Source organism: Penicillium riverlandense (assembly GCF_028828495.1).
Source record: "Penicillium riverlandense strain IBT 135883 chromosome Unknown utg000003l_segment0_segment0, whole genome shotgun sequence".
Lineage (NCBI taxonomy): Eukaryota > Fungi > Ascomycota > Eurotiomycetes > Eurotiales > Aspergillaceae > Penicillium > Penicillium riverlandense.
The window spans coordinates 3,924,243-3,941,068 of NW_026643196.1; the positions used below are offsets into that span (position 1 = coordinate 3,924,243).

At 50.1% G+C, this 16,826-nt stretch overlaps 7 protein-coding genes across 7 annotated transcripts; 2 read left to right on the plus strand and 5 right to left on the minus strand.

The window, feature by feature from the left end:
* Positions 1–379: 379 nt before the first annotated feature.
* N7474_005197 (uncharacterized protein) lies at positions 380–1,338 on the minus strand (the record flags this gene model as incomplete). The annotated part of the gene is made up of 3 exons (XM_057196612.1): positions 380–649; positions 703–812; positions 861–1,338. The coding sequence occupies 3 exons, from the start codon at positions 1,336–1,338 to the stop codon at positions 380–382; spliced, it is 858 nt and encodes a 285-aa protein (XP_057054008.1).
* A 1,877-nt stretch (positions 1,339–3,215) lies between these two features.
* Positions 3,216–3,891, plus strand: N7474_005198 (GNAT family N-acetyltransferase; the record flags this gene model as incomplete). The annotated part of the gene is made up of 2 exons (XM_057196613.1): positions 3,216–3,612; positions 3,671–3,891. 2 exons carry the CDS (start codon positions 3,216–3,218, stop codon positions 3,889–3,891), a joined length of 618 nt encoding a protein of 205 aa, XP_057054009.1.
* A 471-nt stretch (positions 3,892–4,362) lies between these two features.
* Positions 4,363–7,731, minus strand: treA (alpha,alpha-trehalase treA; the record flags this gene model as incomplete). Its single annotated transcript, XM_057196614.1, has 3 exons — positions 4,363–5,580; positions 5,637–7,661; positions 7,720–7,731. The coding sequence occupies 3 exons, from the start codon at positions 7,729–7,731 to the stop codon at positions 4,363–4,365; spliced, it is 3,255 nt and encodes a 1,084-aa protein (XP_057054010.1).
* A 529-nt stretch (positions 7,732–8,260) lies between these two features.
* Positions 8,261–10,403, minus strand: N7474_005200 (sugar porter family MFS transporter; the record flags this gene model as incomplete). The annotated part of the gene is made up of 11 exons (XM_057196615.1): positions 8,261–8,594; positions 8,654–8,809; positions 8,876–9,027; positions 9,128–9,293; positions 9,354–9,420; positions 9,471–9,721; positions 9,773–9,852; positions 9,903–10,009; positions 10,065–10,094; positions 10,154–10,194; positions 10,372–10,403. 11 exons carry the CDS (start codon positions 10,401–10,403, stop codon positions 8,261–8,263), a joined length of 1,416 nt encoding a protein of 471 aa, XP_057054011.1.
* Positions 10,404–10,792: 389 nt separating this feature from the next.
* Positions 10,793–12,639, plus strand: N7474_005201 (arylsulfatase; the record flags this gene model as incomplete). Its single annotated transcript, XM_057196616.1, has 2 exons — positions 10,793–11,234; positions 11,288–12,639. 2 exons carry the CDS (start codon positions 10,793–10,795, stop codon positions 12,637–12,639), a joined length of 1,794 nt encoding a protein of 597 aa, XP_057054012.1.
* Positions 12,640–12,695: 56 nt separating this feature from the next.
* N7474_005202 (uncharacterized protein) lies at positions 12,696–14,956 on the minus strand (the record flags this gene model as incomplete). Its single annotated transcript, XM_057196617.1, has 7 exons — positions 12,696–13,038; positions 13,094–13,173; positions 13,225–13,741; positions 13,793–14,217; positions 14,276–14,390; positions 14,447–14,641; positions 14,694–14,956. 7 exons carry the CDS (start codon positions 14,954–14,956, stop codon positions 12,696–12,698), a joined length of 1,938 nt encoding a protein of 645 aa, XP_057054013.1.
* A 714-nt stretch (positions 14,957–15,670) lies between these two features.
* N7474_005203 (uncharacterized protein) lies at positions 15,671–16,779 on the minus strand (the record flags this gene model as incomplete). The annotated part of the gene is made up of 4 exons (XM_057196618.1): positions 15,671–15,910; positions 15,996–16,168; positions 16,225–16,602; positions 16,662–16,779. 4 exons carry the CDS (start codon positions 16,777–16,779, stop codon positions 15,671–15,673), a joined length of 909 nt encoding a protein of 302 aa, XP_057054014.1.
* Between the last annotated feature and the right edge of the window lie 47 nt (positions 16,780–16,826).

Genomic DNA, 16,826 nt, shown 5'->3' on the forward strand with positions numbered 1-16,826 from the left:
TACGTAGGCCAGGCTCTAGAGTAAAGACATGTAATAGAAATATTTTCTACGTTCGTGTTTATTATGCAAGTAGAAAGAAAGAGGGGGCCGGATTTACGAAACGATACCTAGGTAGCCGATATCGAGAGTCGAGTAAGCAAGAACCTTCATAGCTGGCTATAAATTCAAGTAGTAGAAGGACTGTGAACAATTAGGTTAGAAGTGTTTTGCTCTAGGTGGCAGCTAAAGACCGCCGCAGAGGAAGCTAAAGATTGCACGACTGCACGGTAACATGTGAAAGGATTCGGTTACAGTGATCAGCAAGGGAGCATGATATCTCTCGGTATCTGGATATCTTCTTGAAACAAAAATGAAACAAGAATGCACCATCAATCCACGCCTAGTCATCACCAAAAGTACCATCCGAATCCCAATCGTCGATAAAATGATCCTCAACTTGAAGTGTAGAACATGCTTCGTCTGGTACGGACTTGCTTTGCGAGCCCTCCGTTGCAAGAAGGGCACCCTCCACTTGGGATTTCGAGTGGTTCTCTTTAGTTCCATTGCTGTAAGCCAAGGTCGATAGTATAGAGGCCTGTCTGTGGAAATAGGCAAGAGTTTCGACGATCTCCTGACGATGATTGGAATAGTCTAAGTCTAGTTGAGACCACTGGTTTAAATTAGTGTAATTCATTACAGAGTAGAAGATAGGGATTTAATTACCTCGCCGTGGGTATTGATTTGAAGGAAATGGAACTGGTTATTATCGGTTGAGAGACCAAAAACTGTATGCTCAATCATATGCTCATACCGACGCTGTGTATGAATCATGCCTAGATAGATGATTAGCGTCGACGTGAAAAAGAAGTGGAAACGTTTACCCATATAGGCAAGGGCCTGGGGCACACAAAGGGCAGATTGGCCTTTTTTTGCTTCCAGAATAATAAGACTGACGGCTAGGCTTTGTTTCCCGGCGCCGGGATGATACCAAAGCGAGTAATCAGGGGACCCCTGAAGACAGCGCAGTTCTCCCTCATAGACAATCGGCTGGAATGAAAATCTCCATTTGCCGGAGATAGGAATCTTGGTTAAACCAGGGAAGCGAGGGTCTTTGGGGGCAGCGGAATAGACAGCAGTGAGAAGCATGACCAGACGCTGTTGCAACGCAATCTCATGTATCCCATCCGAGTTAGAAATTGAGGTGTCAATAGTACTGAGATAAGACCTAGAGTTCTCGGGAATCTCAAACGGTGTCTGGAACTGGCTCCAGTCCGTGTGATCAGCTTGGGTGAGGTGGAAAACACGTTCAATGTCCGGGAGGGGAAGTTCATCAACTGCTAAGGTAGGAAACCGAAACATCTTTCGTGAGTATGGCATCTAAATAAAGAGCTTTTTTTTTTTCTGAAATGTCAAGATGTTCAATCATTGATGGGAGAGATGGTGAAGGGGAACAGTAAAGGGAGATGATGAGTCGCTCTTCCCCCAAACAGGCTTAGTTACTAGAATTGCAGCGGCGGTGTTTGGTAAGGGACAATTCACATTTACGTAATCTCTAACAGCCGGAAATTACATGGTTCTCAAGTCAAATTGCATGTAATCAATCACCATGCAATTTCTTATTGCCTGGAAAGTAGTACACTAGCCCTCTTAAGGCACCCAGGATGATTTGACTTATGGCAGCGTCATCCAGGATTCAGCATCATAGTGTAGAGAGAAGCGCGGCGGATGTCAAATTCTGCCACCGCCTCCCCTTCCCAGTATTGCCAGTCGGGCGCCTGTATCCTAGTTTTATCATCCATCTTCTTATGAATTGACTTTATCCATTTCCACTACTTCCTGATCAGGAGTACGGTTTCTACATTTGACAGGTCATTGCCAGCCTGCTCCCAATATGGCTGCCAGCAGTGAAGTCTTCTGTTCGATCAGTTTCATCCCATTACAGCATCTCGTCCCAGTTTGGGCTTGTGGGTCGTCTTCCATCAATCCGTGCTCACCAGTAAGAAGTTACGGGTGGGCCTTCAATAGCCGGCCTTTCTATAAATCGAGAAATATAGACTGTACTTTTCTTTTCTTTTTCCATTTTTTGAAGAGTGGTGTAATCAGGACCATGCGCTCTACCTCCTGTTGTGATATGAGGCTGGTGCAGATCAGGGACAACTGAGCGGGGCAGTGACGCCGTGAGGCAGCGAGCCATTAAAGCGTGTCTCGAAGCGGGGGTCCAGGCATTCGAGCACCACCGTGAATGGTCCCGTCGCGAGCCTACCACACCATCTTCCGGGACTCAGCGAGGGCGCCGACGGCCCATGGCGATAGGCTTGTACTCCGCCTATAGGCGATAGAGCCGTAGAAAGTGTAGGTAGAATGGCGTAGCAAAGTCTACTAGCTTCTAGTAGTATTAAAAGGATAACTCCTAGTCTGTGGATTATAGCCGAAGGGAGGAATTTGCGAGCATCGAGTCAGCGAAGTTTCGGCATCAAGATGGCCATGTAGGCATACGTAGACATTTCCTTCCACTGTCTCCGGGATACCCGACTCGACAAGAGCGACACCGCCCATTTTCGCTATATTTTGGGCATGATGTTGATTCCAGGAGGATTCGACCGGATGTGTCTCGGGTAGAGTTGAGGTTCTCCTTAGCAAGGCTATTAGATGGGCCATAGCGTCATCAAATATCTGCGGGGAAGATGCATGTTTGCGTTCAATTCAAATAAACAAGCTCGAGTGTGCGCGTAAAAACACTTCACATAAATTGACTACTCTTCTTTTCACCGTATGTTTTGTACTCTCCCCTCCCGATTGATGTTTACGACCAGGCGGATTGACCCCACACAAGGTTGAGTGTGGGCGATGTGAGGGTGTGCAACAGCAACAATAGAAGGCCAGCAAAAGCTCGGGTTTTGTCATTTCTCCAAATCACTGATTACATTCGCACTAAAGATTGTGCGTACACAGTCTTGCTATTTTAAGTGTGCCAGCGTTTCTCTTGCCCTGAATTTTGGGGTCTTATCTGCTCGCTTACTGCATGTGCTGACAGGGTCCGGTCAGCAAGGGCTGCGGGGCATGTAAGACCATGCAGAATTAAGATCGAAATCAATGGAATCGATGGAAGACTGCATTGCAGCAACCTATTTAAGGCACTGTCTGCAGACCGCTATTTGGTAGTTTACAATTGCAAAATCACCTACAATCAGCTTCTCCGGTCCATTAGCGGCATTGTCTAACACCGCATACCCGGAATGTCGACAGCTGCTTCCCTCCAGCTGGGTGAGGTCACTATTGATGATATTCCTGCTATAACCGAGTTATGGTATATTGCCTTCACTGATCCTGGAATGCGTCATCTATTCCCTGACACCTCGACTGTGCGACAATGGTGGGATGATGCCAATCGACATGACCTCCTTCACAAGCCATTCCAGAAATACCTGAAGGTTGTCGACCCAGAATTAGTTGACAAAGATGGTCGGCCTAAACTGGTGGCCTATGCCAAATGGGACATGGCCGTGGACTTCCAACAACGCGGTAGTCGGTTTCCGCTGTGGCATGCTGACATGCCGGGGCAAGACTGCGATGCTTTCTTTGCAAGCTTGGATAGGGAGAGGGTAAGGATTATGGGGGATAATAATCATATCTGTATGATATCCACCTAGCCTATTGATCATTGGCCATGCTGACAAGCTTCGGTGTCCAGATCTAGACATGCTAGCCAGTCATCCTGACCACAGAAGACGAGGGGCTGCCTCGTTGCTTGTCAGTTGGGGATGCAAGATTGCAGATGAAGGAGGTCTAAAAGCGTATGTGGATGCCAGTAAGGATGGTGCTCCCCTGTATGAGAAATTCGGCTTCGTGGATCGCAGTGACCCTACCACGGCGATTGAGGGAGTCACTTCAATGGCTCGGTCTTGGGAATGAAGGAAATACATTCTTCTCATACCCTCCATGGGACGGCCCTTAAATATCCTTGTCGATGTATTCCGCCTTGGTAAGCCTGTTGGTGCTGTGGGTGGTTTACGATTCGTCCACTCAGCTCAGATACCCACTGGTAGAAACGGCGTCTATGTTACGGAATCTGTTGGTGATATGGTTGCGGACGGCGTCAAGGAGGGCTTGCACACGTTCAGTTTTCTAGATCGGTTTGCTCTAGATGATTGATGTCATCATACTCATTTTCTATGCTATCTAGCGAAAATATTAGAGGCCAGCCATTTAAATTTAGTCTTCGGATCTGAATTTTCAGACCAGTGCATCCCAAAGCAGCAGTTTGTCGTGAGATTTTTGATTAAAAGGGAAAATATATTGTAGTGAGCGAGGTATCACTATGTAAACAAGTACTCATATACAATACACCGTGGAAAGAATGTTCTCATCCAAACTATCTCACGCTCAGTTGAGAGGGACGGCTTGACGCCGCTGGTGCATAATCCCATCCGAACCAGCAACTGCTGCCGCATCGCGCCAGTTCATGGCCCGCTTGGTGTTGCTCGAGTTTGACTGAGACTGCTGGTTCTGACCAATAATAGCCCACTCAGCAACAGTTGCACCAGTACCATTCTTGGCGTTCACATCCACCGGGGAAAGAGCCTGGTTGCCCACAATGAGCAATGAAGCATAGCGAGCGGCGGGCACTGGAGATGACAGGGTCACATTGGTCGTGTTGCCGCTGGGAATGGCTACAGTATTAAGGTTTGTGGTGACCGCATTGTAGGGGTCGGATTGCTTGATGTCCGACAGAGAGGTGACAACGGTGTAGTCAGAGCTGTCGGTGGAGGACGCATAGACCGAAGCAGGGTCTTGAATGGTCTTGTTGTGGAAGATCACGGTAGCATTGACAGGAGGTGCCTGTGCCCAGTCAAAATAAAAGCCTGAGACCATGCTGCCAATCTCATCCCCAGGGAGTGGAACGGTGACAGAGCTCATGTTTGTCGCAAATGAAGGCTGCCATTTGGTAGAGGAAGCTCCATCTACCACTGAGATGGGAAATTGACCTGGCTCAAATGCATCGGACGACTGGACGGGCTGGCATTGCACAAGGTTGCCGGCAACCGTGTTCTGTGATCCGATCTGTCGATTGGGAATGACGACAGATCCTCTCACTGGTAGCTGGTAGACATTCGCACTTGTGTCCGATCCAGAGCGAACCTGGATGGTCTGGTTGGCGAAGCGCTGATCGGCAGTATGCAGAGGTGGGGTTGTAGTAGAACGGCTGATGGTAGTGTGCGTATAGTTCGACCAAGCTGAAATGGGCCACCCACGCCAGTAGAAAGTCCGATAGCTCAAATAAGGAATCTGGGGCGGCAGGTTGGGGTCAACATGGAGGAAGTCGTCGGGTAGCAAACGCAATCCGAGGTAGCCAAATATGCCGACCTGGTTGGCACCGCCATGACCAGTCAGGAAAGGATAAGCCGGGTGGGTGCCGCCATTGAGAGTAGCATCGTCGACTAGCTGCTCTGAGAGCTGGAAAAAAGGCGCGCGGGCATACGGCTTGTACGAGTACTGAGCGTACGTGAAGGCGGAACATCCGGAAGGTGACATCTCGCTCGCGACGATCGAGAAGATGGCCCATGTCATGGCCGGTCCATCAGGCGACTGCTTGTTGGCATACTACTCAGTGCGTAAGTACATCTCCAGCTGAAATGCAGATATCATGCAGTACTCACATAGTCCAAATCGTTCAGTGAATCTTGACTGGTGTAGTTAGAGGTATAATCTAGGGGATAAGTGTTCAGCACGACGTCGGCCTGCTTGACAACGGCACTTCCATTCATTGTCGTAAACTCGAGGGTTACGCCATTCTCACGGATCACAAGGACATTGTCAGCCATTTGGTTCCATGTATCGTTCTGAGAAAGCCCAAATTGACGGCGGAAAGCATTGGCGTGCATCAGCGTTTCAGCAATTAGCGGCATGGTATATCCACCCGCATCGACATCGTTTGCATACTCGTCGGGGTCGGTCATATTCTTCAAAGTCCAAGAAGAGCCATTTCGCACCAACAGGTCGGCGTACAGAGTTGCGATCGAATCGTAGATAGGGAAAAGGTTCTCCTTGAAGCCTTGTGTATCACCGCTGGCCACCCACTGATTGACCAACGACATGGCAATGTCACCGTTCAAGTGGTACTCATAGTCCCAGCATGGACCGGTAGCCGTGCAGTTGCCAAAGCGTGCGCTTGTCCAGGGAAAGGCGGCTGCATTGGGGGAGAAGGTAGTATGGTTCTGGGAGCTAGTGAAAGCAGTCTCGACATTGGCCTTCGCCTGCTCGTACTTGGCCAAGCGATAGTTGGTAATCCGCTGTGCCGATTCTGGGTGGGAGGCAGCAATGCCCGGCTGCATCCAAACATCGGCATCCCAAAAGACTTGTCCAGCGTAGGAGTCGGAGGTCAGGCCACCCACGGAGATACTATTATCATTGATTGGAGCACCTGAAGCTGCATTGATCGCGTTCTGTCCCGCAGTGTTTTGCAAAAGGTAGTAGGTGTTGGTGACAGCGATGATTGCAGAGTCAATGATGTTGCTGTCTGCAGGCAGAGAACCATTTCCAGGAAATGAGTAGCGGTCAACCGAGTCTTCGGGCATGATATTTGCCCACTCAGCGATGTGCGAGCGCAGCGACTTGGAGTATCCATTGGTCAGAGCCGTGTATGAAGCTTGCTTAGCCGTTTGCTTAGGGTCAGCAAAGGCGTCCGTGGACGCAGCACCAACATACTTGGTGACGCGCACCGCCCGGCCCGGGGAGAACTTCACATGAACAGACTGCGCAATGGATGATGCATTCTGATTAACATATGGTTTGTCATGGACGAGCTTGCGAGATGTCAAGTCTACGCCAGCGGAGGAAGTAGTGAGGTTGGCGTAGACATAGGCCGTGACGTTGTTAACTCCGTTCGGTCGCACCGCAGAGAAGATAGCGCCATCGTCCTGACCAGACTCGACAAAGTCGGTGCGAACAGCAGCAAATCCATCGAGTACATTCACAATCTCGCCCTCGCCATGCGTGGATGGAATAATTTCCATATCCACCACAGCCTGGTTGACGTACAGCTTGTTGGCAAAAAGACGGTATGTGATCTGATAGGAGCCGTTGTTGCTTTTCGGTGTCCACTGGTAAGACCAGAGCAAAACACCCGCTTTGAAGTCATAAGTAGATCGGAAGTTCGAGATGGCACTGCTGTCCACCATCGCGTCCAGGTAATTGTTGCCACCAAGATCTAAAATGATCCCACTCCAGTGCGGAATGCCGCTGATGACACTGTCGCCTCCGTACTGGTACAGCCAGGGAAAATTGGAGCCATTGGTAATAGGTTGCGAATCCCAAAAGCCAGCGATTGTCGCAAAGGTCTGGCGTCTGGAGTACAAAGGCCAGCCGTTGATCACGTCACCGTTTTCCGGAGTATCAAGTTCAAAGAAGGGACCAGCGCTCGCAACGTTGATACCCAAATACCCATTAGCCACAGAACCTCTCGCCTGAAAAATACCCTGTTGGATATTCGTGGTGGTGAGAAGCCAATTGTCTTCGTCCCAGGTGACTCCGGGGAAGTCGGTTTGGTACACATTCTGGCTCGAGTTGGCCACCGAATCGGTGTGTCGATGGATACCCTGGCGAACGCGATTCCTCGCTGCGAAAGACCCTTCGACAGAAGCTCCCAGGGACAGAAGTAAGGGCAAGACTGCCCAGGTCACTGACTGATCCAATAATGTTAGTCAGTCCACGTTTTCGCGCTATGGGAGGTATTGGACTCACTTTGGGCCGCATCTTGTCGCGTGTTGTTTGGACCAGGAAAGTACAATCTGGAGATGAAACAGGGAGTCGCGTTCCGCACCCGGGGCACGCAAAATATTTAATTCTGCCGATCCAGGCATGGTCGGGCTGTGGGGTACAATAATAATGGTCGAAGCTTAGTGAGTTTTTCGGCGAAATACGAGCTGCCTGCCACGGAAGGTGGATAATGGCGTAAGGGGCTGTCTGTGGCTGGTCCCCGTTTAATCTTGTGTGGGGAACCCCGGTCAATTCCAATGGGAAGCCGACGTTTTCCGGCAAACTCACCGGCTGAGAACCGGGCAGCCTCGTCATCGACTCCGGAAAGTTTGGTGGAGGCCTAAGGGCGAAACCTAGTTAATCACCGACAATTGTCCGGCAATGTTCATACTAGTTGGGGCGTTACACTTAGTCCAACAAAGCCTGTTTTGTTATTTGACTAACTGAGCATACATAACCAACTAACCCTAATGTGCATACATATTGAAGGTCTGGGGGTTCAGGGGCCAAATCGTCAGGGTTACTCTCAAACACCACTCTTCTCTGGCTCCCGGTCCTCCTCCAACTTGGCCTGCCGAAACTTCCTCAGCGGCACTCGGGCCTCAAACAGCCGGTCCACTTCCTCCAAGGAACGCCCCTTCATCTCAGGAACCATGAAGTACGCCACCACTGACGAGACGATCGTGATGCTGCCGTAGATAAATCCAACCTTGGCTCCCAGGTCGGCATACGGCGCGTCCAACAGGTACGGGATGGTGAACGACACCACGAAGGTGGTCAGCACCGAAATCGATACTGCAAGATCGCTCGTTTTTTCCTTGACGCGACTGTTGGCCACTTCGCCAAGGATAATGTAGGATCTGTTTTAGTCGCGTGCGTCAGGTGGGAGTCTAAGTATAGGAGACAAAAAAGGACCTACACTGTCGCCCATGATAGAGCATACGATGCCCCATACATCATCAAAGATGCCACCATTGTCCGTTTGGCATTAGGCCCGGGATTCTTCAGCGTGCCCATTCCTCCTACCAGGAGCAGGAAGAAACCCATCGCGGTTCCGCCCGTCAAAATAATCGCCCTATAATAGTGGCATGGACGATTAGCGCTTATGTTCCTACCCCCAACCAGTACGATAGAAACCCACCTTCTTCCCACCTGGTCCACGAAAAGCAACGTGATCACACTGCAGACAACGCTAATCACCGTCTGAATTACGCCCAGTAAAAACGGGTCACTGATATTCTGCTGTTTATAGAAGACCACGCCGTACTGCGAGATGAAGGCCTGGCCAGTGATCTGTTGGCAGAACATTACCAGAACAGCGATCGCGGTACGGATCTATATATTTGCTGTGAATCAGTCTGCCGTGGGAAATGCTACTTCGGCGTAGACGTACCCGATTCTTTTGATCAAACACTTCTTTCCACGATCCTTTACCTTGATTTGCACTTGAGTGCTGTAGGTATTCGATCTCAAGCGAAATTTCTTCGCTTGTTGTACTTTTTGGTCGAAGGGTCTTCAGAAACCGCTCTGCCTCATCATATCTGCCTTTAGACACTAGCCTGTATTGATAACGATGTCAATATAACCACTTAGTACGCTTCTCAAGAATCATCACTCACCATCTCGGCGATTCCGGCATGAATGGCAACAGTGCCAGAATACAGACGGGCACGATAAATTGCAGTCCTAAAACTGCAGTCAGTATCACCAGTGTCCATAAGCTTTCAAATAAGTACCAATAGGTATTTGCCATGAAGAATTCGAGGTTATTTTCTGCGTCCCCAAATTAACCAGTGACGCTATAAGTTGGCCCAGGAGGATCTGGAACTGAACTGTGGACGAAATCAGTCCTCTCAGCGCCGGTGGTGAACATTCTGCTTGGTAGATAGGTGTCACCACGATGCAGAAACCCGTCATGCCGAAGTTGATGATGCGGCCGAGGGTGAACTGGGCTGCGGTTGTTGCTGATGTTTGCAGGGTGACTCCTCTGATAACAGTCAGCGCTAGATCCTCAAGATATTCATAGGAAAGAACATACACGAGAGAGATACATGCCATAACGGCAACCGCACTTCTCCGTCCCCATCTCTCTGTGACAATGCCACAGGCCAAAGCTCCCTGTAGGAAAGGTCAACGACGTATTCGTAAATTAGGTGGAGGGTTCAGACAATCAATTTTCCAATGAAAGGAGTCGAATTCATCACCGAGACCAAGTAACCGGGAATGCTATAATCCTGAGTTACTTTGTCGTATGAACCGAAGCGACGAATAAACGCTATCCATACTTTAGCAAGCCAATCTCATGCAGCAGCGAAACCAGCGTAACGTACGATCCATGGCCTGAACCCCAGAAAAAGTCCCTAAAAATCATATACGTCAGTTAGGTCACTTATATGAGGCGAGGCATAGTAGTACATACCAACATCATAGCCGAAATTCAATGCTGCCAGGGAAAGGTAACTGCATATTCGGTATCAGCCACACAACATCACAGGCGCTTGGGGAGAGGTACAAAGTCAAAAAAACCGTCACTGGAGTAAACAATGACAAACGCTCCTTCAAAGAGGTTTCGCTTTGCGCTTTTAGTGTCATTTTGAAATCAAACTGAAGGTCTTGCTTGGGGCAAAGCGCTCATACACAAATCCTAGCTCCTTCGCCCGGGAGATCATCTGGGGCTTATATACCACCGCTCTTGAATGGCTGATGGTGCAATACCTCTTTTGGATGAGCATACTTCAAGGTCTCCACTTCCCCTTGAGACCTATATCCTATTGCTCAATTCAAAATCCGGGGTAGACTTGGAATTTGGCGAAAGCCGGGCGAGAAGCGGAGCCGAGCCCCGAGAATGACCGGACGAATTCCCGAGCCCCGGCGGGTCTGTCGGTCGTGCACACCCCAGCTTATCACGCCTTAGAACAAGGTGAGCGGTGGGGGAACTCGCAGAATGCATATTTTAAGTGTAAAAAGTGAAGCTTTGGGAGGGCGGTTTTTCCCCCCTTCACTCTATGTAACAGGTCCTGACTTTCCTTTGTGTGTGTTTCCTGGATATACCTAAACAATGGCATCCCGACCCAATTTCCTCATTATCGTCGCCGACGACCTCGGATTCAGCGATTGCAGCTGTTTCGGGTCCGAAATCAACACGCCTAATATCGATTCTCTCGCCCAAGCTGCAGGGGGTCTACGGTTCACGTCATTTCATGTTGCGGCGGCATGCTCGCCCACACGCGCAATGCTGATGACCGGCACGGATCACCACCTGACCGGACTCGGACAGCTGTCAGAGCTCGTGCGAAACTCTCCTGCTCACCAAGGTGCCCCTGGTCATGAAGGATACTTGACAGATAATGTGGTTGCCGTGCCCGAGCTACTGCGTGAGGGCGGGTATCACACTGTGATGTCGGGCAAATGGCATCTTGGTCTCAAGAAAGAATATGGTCCGCATATGCGCGGGTTTGAGCGGTCATTTGCTCTGCTGCCAGGTTGTGCTAATCACTACGGTATGTCTGACTAGAACACCTTTGGGGAAAGCAGAAAGTAATTGTGTTTGTAGGATATGAGCCGCAGTACGAAAATGTCGTGGAAGAGCCCCCTCGCTTCTTTGAGACAGCTGTGACGGCATTGCATATGGAGGATTCGGAGTACGTCAATAAATTACCGGACGGCTTCTATTCATCAGACTACTACGCCTCCAAGATGATCGAGTTTCTATCACAACGGTCTGAGGATGACAAGTCTAAGCCATTTTTCGCCTATCTGCCCTTCTCTGCGCCACATTGGCCCCTGCAGGCTCCGGAAGAGAACATGGACAAGTACCGGGGTATTTACGAAGATGGACCGGAGGCATTGCGACTGCGCCGATTGCAGAAACTCAAGGATCTCGGTATGGTAGCGCAGGACGTGGTGCCCCATGAGATTGTCACAGTCTCCGGGGAACCCGATGAGTGGAAGAACATGACTGCCGACGAACAGGCGAAGTCTGCTCGATCCATGGAGGCTTTTGCGGGCATGGTCAGCCGCATGGACGATAACATCGGGCGGGTTCTGGAGTATCTGAAGAGCACGGGCGAATACGACAACACGGTCATCTGCTTCATGTCAGACAATGGCGCAGAAGGTGCTAGCTATGAAGCACAACCTATTGTTGGTGACGACATCGTGGCCCATATTAACCGGTACTATGACAATTCGCTGGAGAATATCGGCCGAGGCAACTCCTTTGTCTGGTATGGAAGTCGTTGGGCGCAAGCAGCAACGGCTCCATCGCGGCTGTACAAGATGTTTTCGACTGAGGGTGGCTGCCGAGTTCCGTTGGTTGTGAAGCCGGTCGCCAACCAGAACCCCGGCGGTCGCATTGTTGACTCGTTCTGTACGGTCATGGACTTTGTTCCCACTATCCTCGATTATGCCGGACTCCAGCATCCAGGGAACACATACAAAGGAAGATCAATTGCTCCCGTGCGGGGAGTCAGCTGGAAGCCATTCCTGGATGCAATGGCAACCGGCGGATCGCAGACTAATCGCGGTATGCTGGCCATCCACGGCGAAGATCATGTCACTGGCTGGGAAATCGCGGGTAGCGGTGCGTTGCGAAAGGGTCGCTATAAGATCACATACGTGCCGCTGCCTCGGGGCCCTCAGAGGTGGGAGCTATTTGACATCATCTCTGACCCCGGTGAAACAAATGACCTGAGTCAAAAGATGCCGGAGCTTTTCAGCGAGATGCTCAGACTGTGGGGTATCTACGCCGAGGAAGTTGGCGTAGTAGGCCTGGCAGGGGAGTTGAAAGAGGGCAAACACTCTATCACAAGTGTTCTGGACGAGTTTGAAGATACTGGTCGCTGGATCCGATTCATTGGCAAAAGCGATGTCCCTACACAATACGCAGGCAAGATTCCGCATTAGATAGAGAGCAAAGGCAAGCTAAACTGGTTGAAACCAGTAAACAGTTATATTTTATCCTAAGAGTAGCCAAAGTTCCATGGGTCCCAAGTAAGGTAATTCGAGAAATCATCCGCCATTTGTAGATAGGAGTCCGCGTCCGGCAGCAGCTGATCGTTTACTGAAGGCATTCCTTCTAGATCGAAAGGTAATTCCTCCATTGGAGCAGATGTGTGAGGGCTATTCTGCTGTACTCGATCATCGCCATTACCTGCATCAGGCCAGTAACTTGGGCGCGATAATGTTGAGGCAATACTGGTGTCCGTCCTTTGAGGCCATGAAATCTCTTTCCAAGTCATTCGATAAAGCGCCAACGGGTGTAGGTGGTGCGTTTCTGGTGGGGCATCATCGCTGCTGTGAGATCTAGAACCAATATTAATCGGATTGCTATCATTGCGTGCTTGTTGTGGGCACTCACCTCATTTTGTTTCGTGTCAGCCACTCATTGGCTAAATCGGAAAATCCGAAATCTTGAAGTAATTTCGCGAGTGAAGATACCTCATAGAAGTCAGACAGACTGCAAGGCAGAGGAAAAGACTGTAAGCTTACCAAAACAACCCTCTTCTTATCCCAGCCCGTGATAATATCCAAGGCAGTTAGATTAATACCCAAGTTCTGGGTGACAGTAGTCTTGTCCTCTTTTGCACAGGTTCGAGCATACACAATCTGGATCTTGGAAGATTCATAGGCACAAATTGCGCATATTGGATCACCAAATCCTTTGGTCCCTCGGCTCAATGCATTCTGAAGAATTGCTGTGATCCTTTGAGCGTAGTACGCACATTGGCCCTGCAGGGCTCGCACGCTATCTGGTCTCTGCTCTGTAAGGATTGCGGACAAAGGAAATCGATATCCTGGGAGAGTGACTCGGTACAGATCGCAGAAGCACTGGTTGTACAGTAGATGGAGCGAATAGAAGGATGAGAGTTGATTGTTTTCCTCATTGACATATGCATTAATCTCGTTGAGATGCAAGTGTCTGGGGAAACTTTCACCACATTTTTCAAGTTGTGTAATGAGCTGGGCAAAATCAGAGAGCACACCGGGGTCGGAACGCCGAATCAGCCTGAGTCTTGCAGTTAGTATGCAAATTTCTTTGACAGGATGCTGAACTCACCGCAGAACCTGTTTTCGGAAATACACGACATGGACAATATAAGCCTCAAGACACATGTTGGTGGACTGAGTAAGCGCATCGATATAATCACTCCCTTCTCGTAGGGTTCCTGTTTCAGGTTCTGTTTGCAATATGAAATCTCTAATCGAGCATGGTAGACGTGTCTGTGGTAATGAAGGCCAGTTGGAGATCAAGTCAACGCCGGAGCTGATATGCACATCCAGGATATAACAAGACCAAAGCAGTCGGCGCCTAGCCTCTCTCTCTGCGGTCAGTAATGTCTTCGGGATTCCCATCAAGCTCTCGTCAGTAGCTTCAGAGTCGAGTCTCAGCAGCTGAGCTAAGCGTGAACAGGTACCCGCAATAATAAACGCCGTACTCTCTTGGTCAAACTGCATATGCCATTCGCATAAGAGTACCAATGCCTGTGTACACGTGGGTTAGCCATATCTAAAACTTGGTGTTTTCTTGTTTTCAACTCACCATCAGATTGGAGATACTAGGATGACCTAGTTTGAGAAAAGCAATTTCTTGAGCTTTGGTTGCCCAGGATAAACTTAGTCTTTCGTTCTCAGCCTGTGAAGAAGAGTCCAAATGACTAGGTGGCAATCACAGTCAGAAAGGAAAGACGACAGACATATTAGAAAGACTCACCGGGCTCCAAAGGCGCAGATAATACACATCAATGCTTGCCCAAATTCCTGTTCCGCCTCACCTCGGTCCAATGACTGAATAAATGATGGTTTGTGGATAAAACTCAAGCATCGAAGAGGGTGGACATGCACGAAATAAGACTCGACAAGTACTCTTAGATGAGCCGGGTCATCGGGAAGACTTGAAGGCAACACCCTAAATCAGATATAAGAGAAGTAATTCCATGGTCACAGGACGGCGCACAAACCGTTGTTGGTCATCGCTGACACGTTGGGATTCCTGGACGGGCAATTCCCCGGTGCCATCTTGGTCGGCGCGCCGTCGCTTGCCCCGTTCACTGGAATAAGTGCAAGACAGAGATTTCGATGTACACCTTTGACAACTGGGTCTGCCGCGGGAGCAGCGCATTTTGGCAATCTGGCATTCGTGACAGGCGCCCTGCACGCGTCGTCGCCGCCCTGCATGCTGAAAGGCATTCTCGACGATCGCGTGCAGGTCCTGGTGCGTCATCTTTTCATCTGATAGTCCCGGGCAGCTCAGGCCCAAGCGATTGCACTGGGGACATGGTCCAAGTGCTTGGTCGCATCTCACCTGCGTTCATAATTAGGGGTCTGGCTGGGCGAAGAAATGTGGTGGAGATGAGATACTGACTTTGCGTGCTTTGCAGATGAGACAGCCTAACCTGGTCAACTCACATGTCATGGGGTGTGGGAGAGAGTGCGTACCTGGCCGGGATTTATTGGTTGCAGGCATCGCGGTCCTGAGTGTAGATGAGGAAGGTCGGTTCGGTCCGGAGAGAAAACAAAAGCGGAGTACTAAACGCACCCGGGGTAAACGACAATAATATGGATACATGTTTAATAAACTACAAGGCTAGAGGGCTTAAACACATTTATTTAATTGTTCTTGCCGAAATATTCCTTTTCGGCTGGAGAAAGCTCGCTGGGATTGGGCTGGTGGAATGGGCTCGTGTACGGTCACTGACCCAGAGAATGGATGTACTTCACTCTAATAGCCGCTTGCAAAAATAGCTAGCTAGAAGAGGTGGGAAGTCCAGATTCCACCTCATGGGAGGGCTTGCGTTTCTTCCGTTTCGGATTAATCCCATGAAACCGCACCATGCTGGGACATCTCAATTGGAGTGGCCCTTGGACCCCAGTTTTACCCGCTGATAGAGTGGTCCTGCGATTCAGATCGTCAATCATTTCATCATCATTGACTGCTTCATCCTTCATCCTCATCACCATTTCCCTCTTGAGATGCATCATGTTGACCATTCGGCACGCTCGACGGAGGTGCGGTCTCGCTTGGGACAGCAGCAGTAATCGGTCGTCGGCCCTGCTGCGCGATAATGGCTCTCTCACCCACAAACTGGTCACCGGGCCATTCTTCTTTGCACACGGGGCACTTTTTCTGCTTGCTGCATTCGAAAGAAGTTCCGCATGCAGTGGTCGTGCAGACGGCCTGGGCAATCAAGGTCGCCACAACGTTGGCCCTAGCAGTCGGTGGTTAGACTATGCCTGCTCTTCAAGAAAAGAAGGGTCCTTACCACCGTGATGATTTCTTTGCACGCAGCGCAATTCTTGATCCGCGTGACATCGTCATTATACGTCAAGACCAACCAGCCACGCAGCTCCATCAACGCCCGCGGGGTGAGGGTAAACAATCCCTTGCGGCTCTTCTCGAGCCAGCCTTCATCGGTCAGCCGCCTCATAACGTTCTCTGCTTGTGTCATGCTCAGTGGTTGTGCAGCCCCCCCTGACTCGCGTGCGCGCCACCGACATTCGTAGACCGCCGTCGACTAGCATCTCCCGAAGTCTTGGCCTGCTGGATAGCCTGAATGCTTGAGATGGCCATTCCTTCACATCGCCGGGTGTTATTTGTGTCGAACATGTAGTCCAGAACCCTCTTGACGAAGGCGATCTCGTCGGCGGAGTGGGTGGTCGCGAGTTGCGTTAGAGCGTCGCTGGTTGTGTTGACGAGCGCATAGAACCGCTCCGGCGCCGGGGTAGTCGTACCCTGTGAGTTTCCTTGAGGGGTCTGGTGTAGGGAGCTGCGGATTTCGAGGTCAAAGGACGATATTGCCGAGTTGGCGGCGGAAATGAAGGAGGAGAGATGCTCTGCGGTGACGTCGTCGGGGTCGACTGTACGACCCTCTGTTTAAACCGGTCGGGTCAGCGACTGGAATTCACCTTAGATACCTGGAGTACTGTACCGTGCTGTGAAATAATGGCTGCCAGGACCGGCTGAGCTTCTGGCAAGGTCATGGATGAGCGCGCCATGAAGGCCTGGATGAAGGCGCGGTTGGCATCGTTGTACTCGACATCGTCCATGATGCAGAGCAAATTGCTCTGAAGACGTGACTAATACGTTTCAGGAC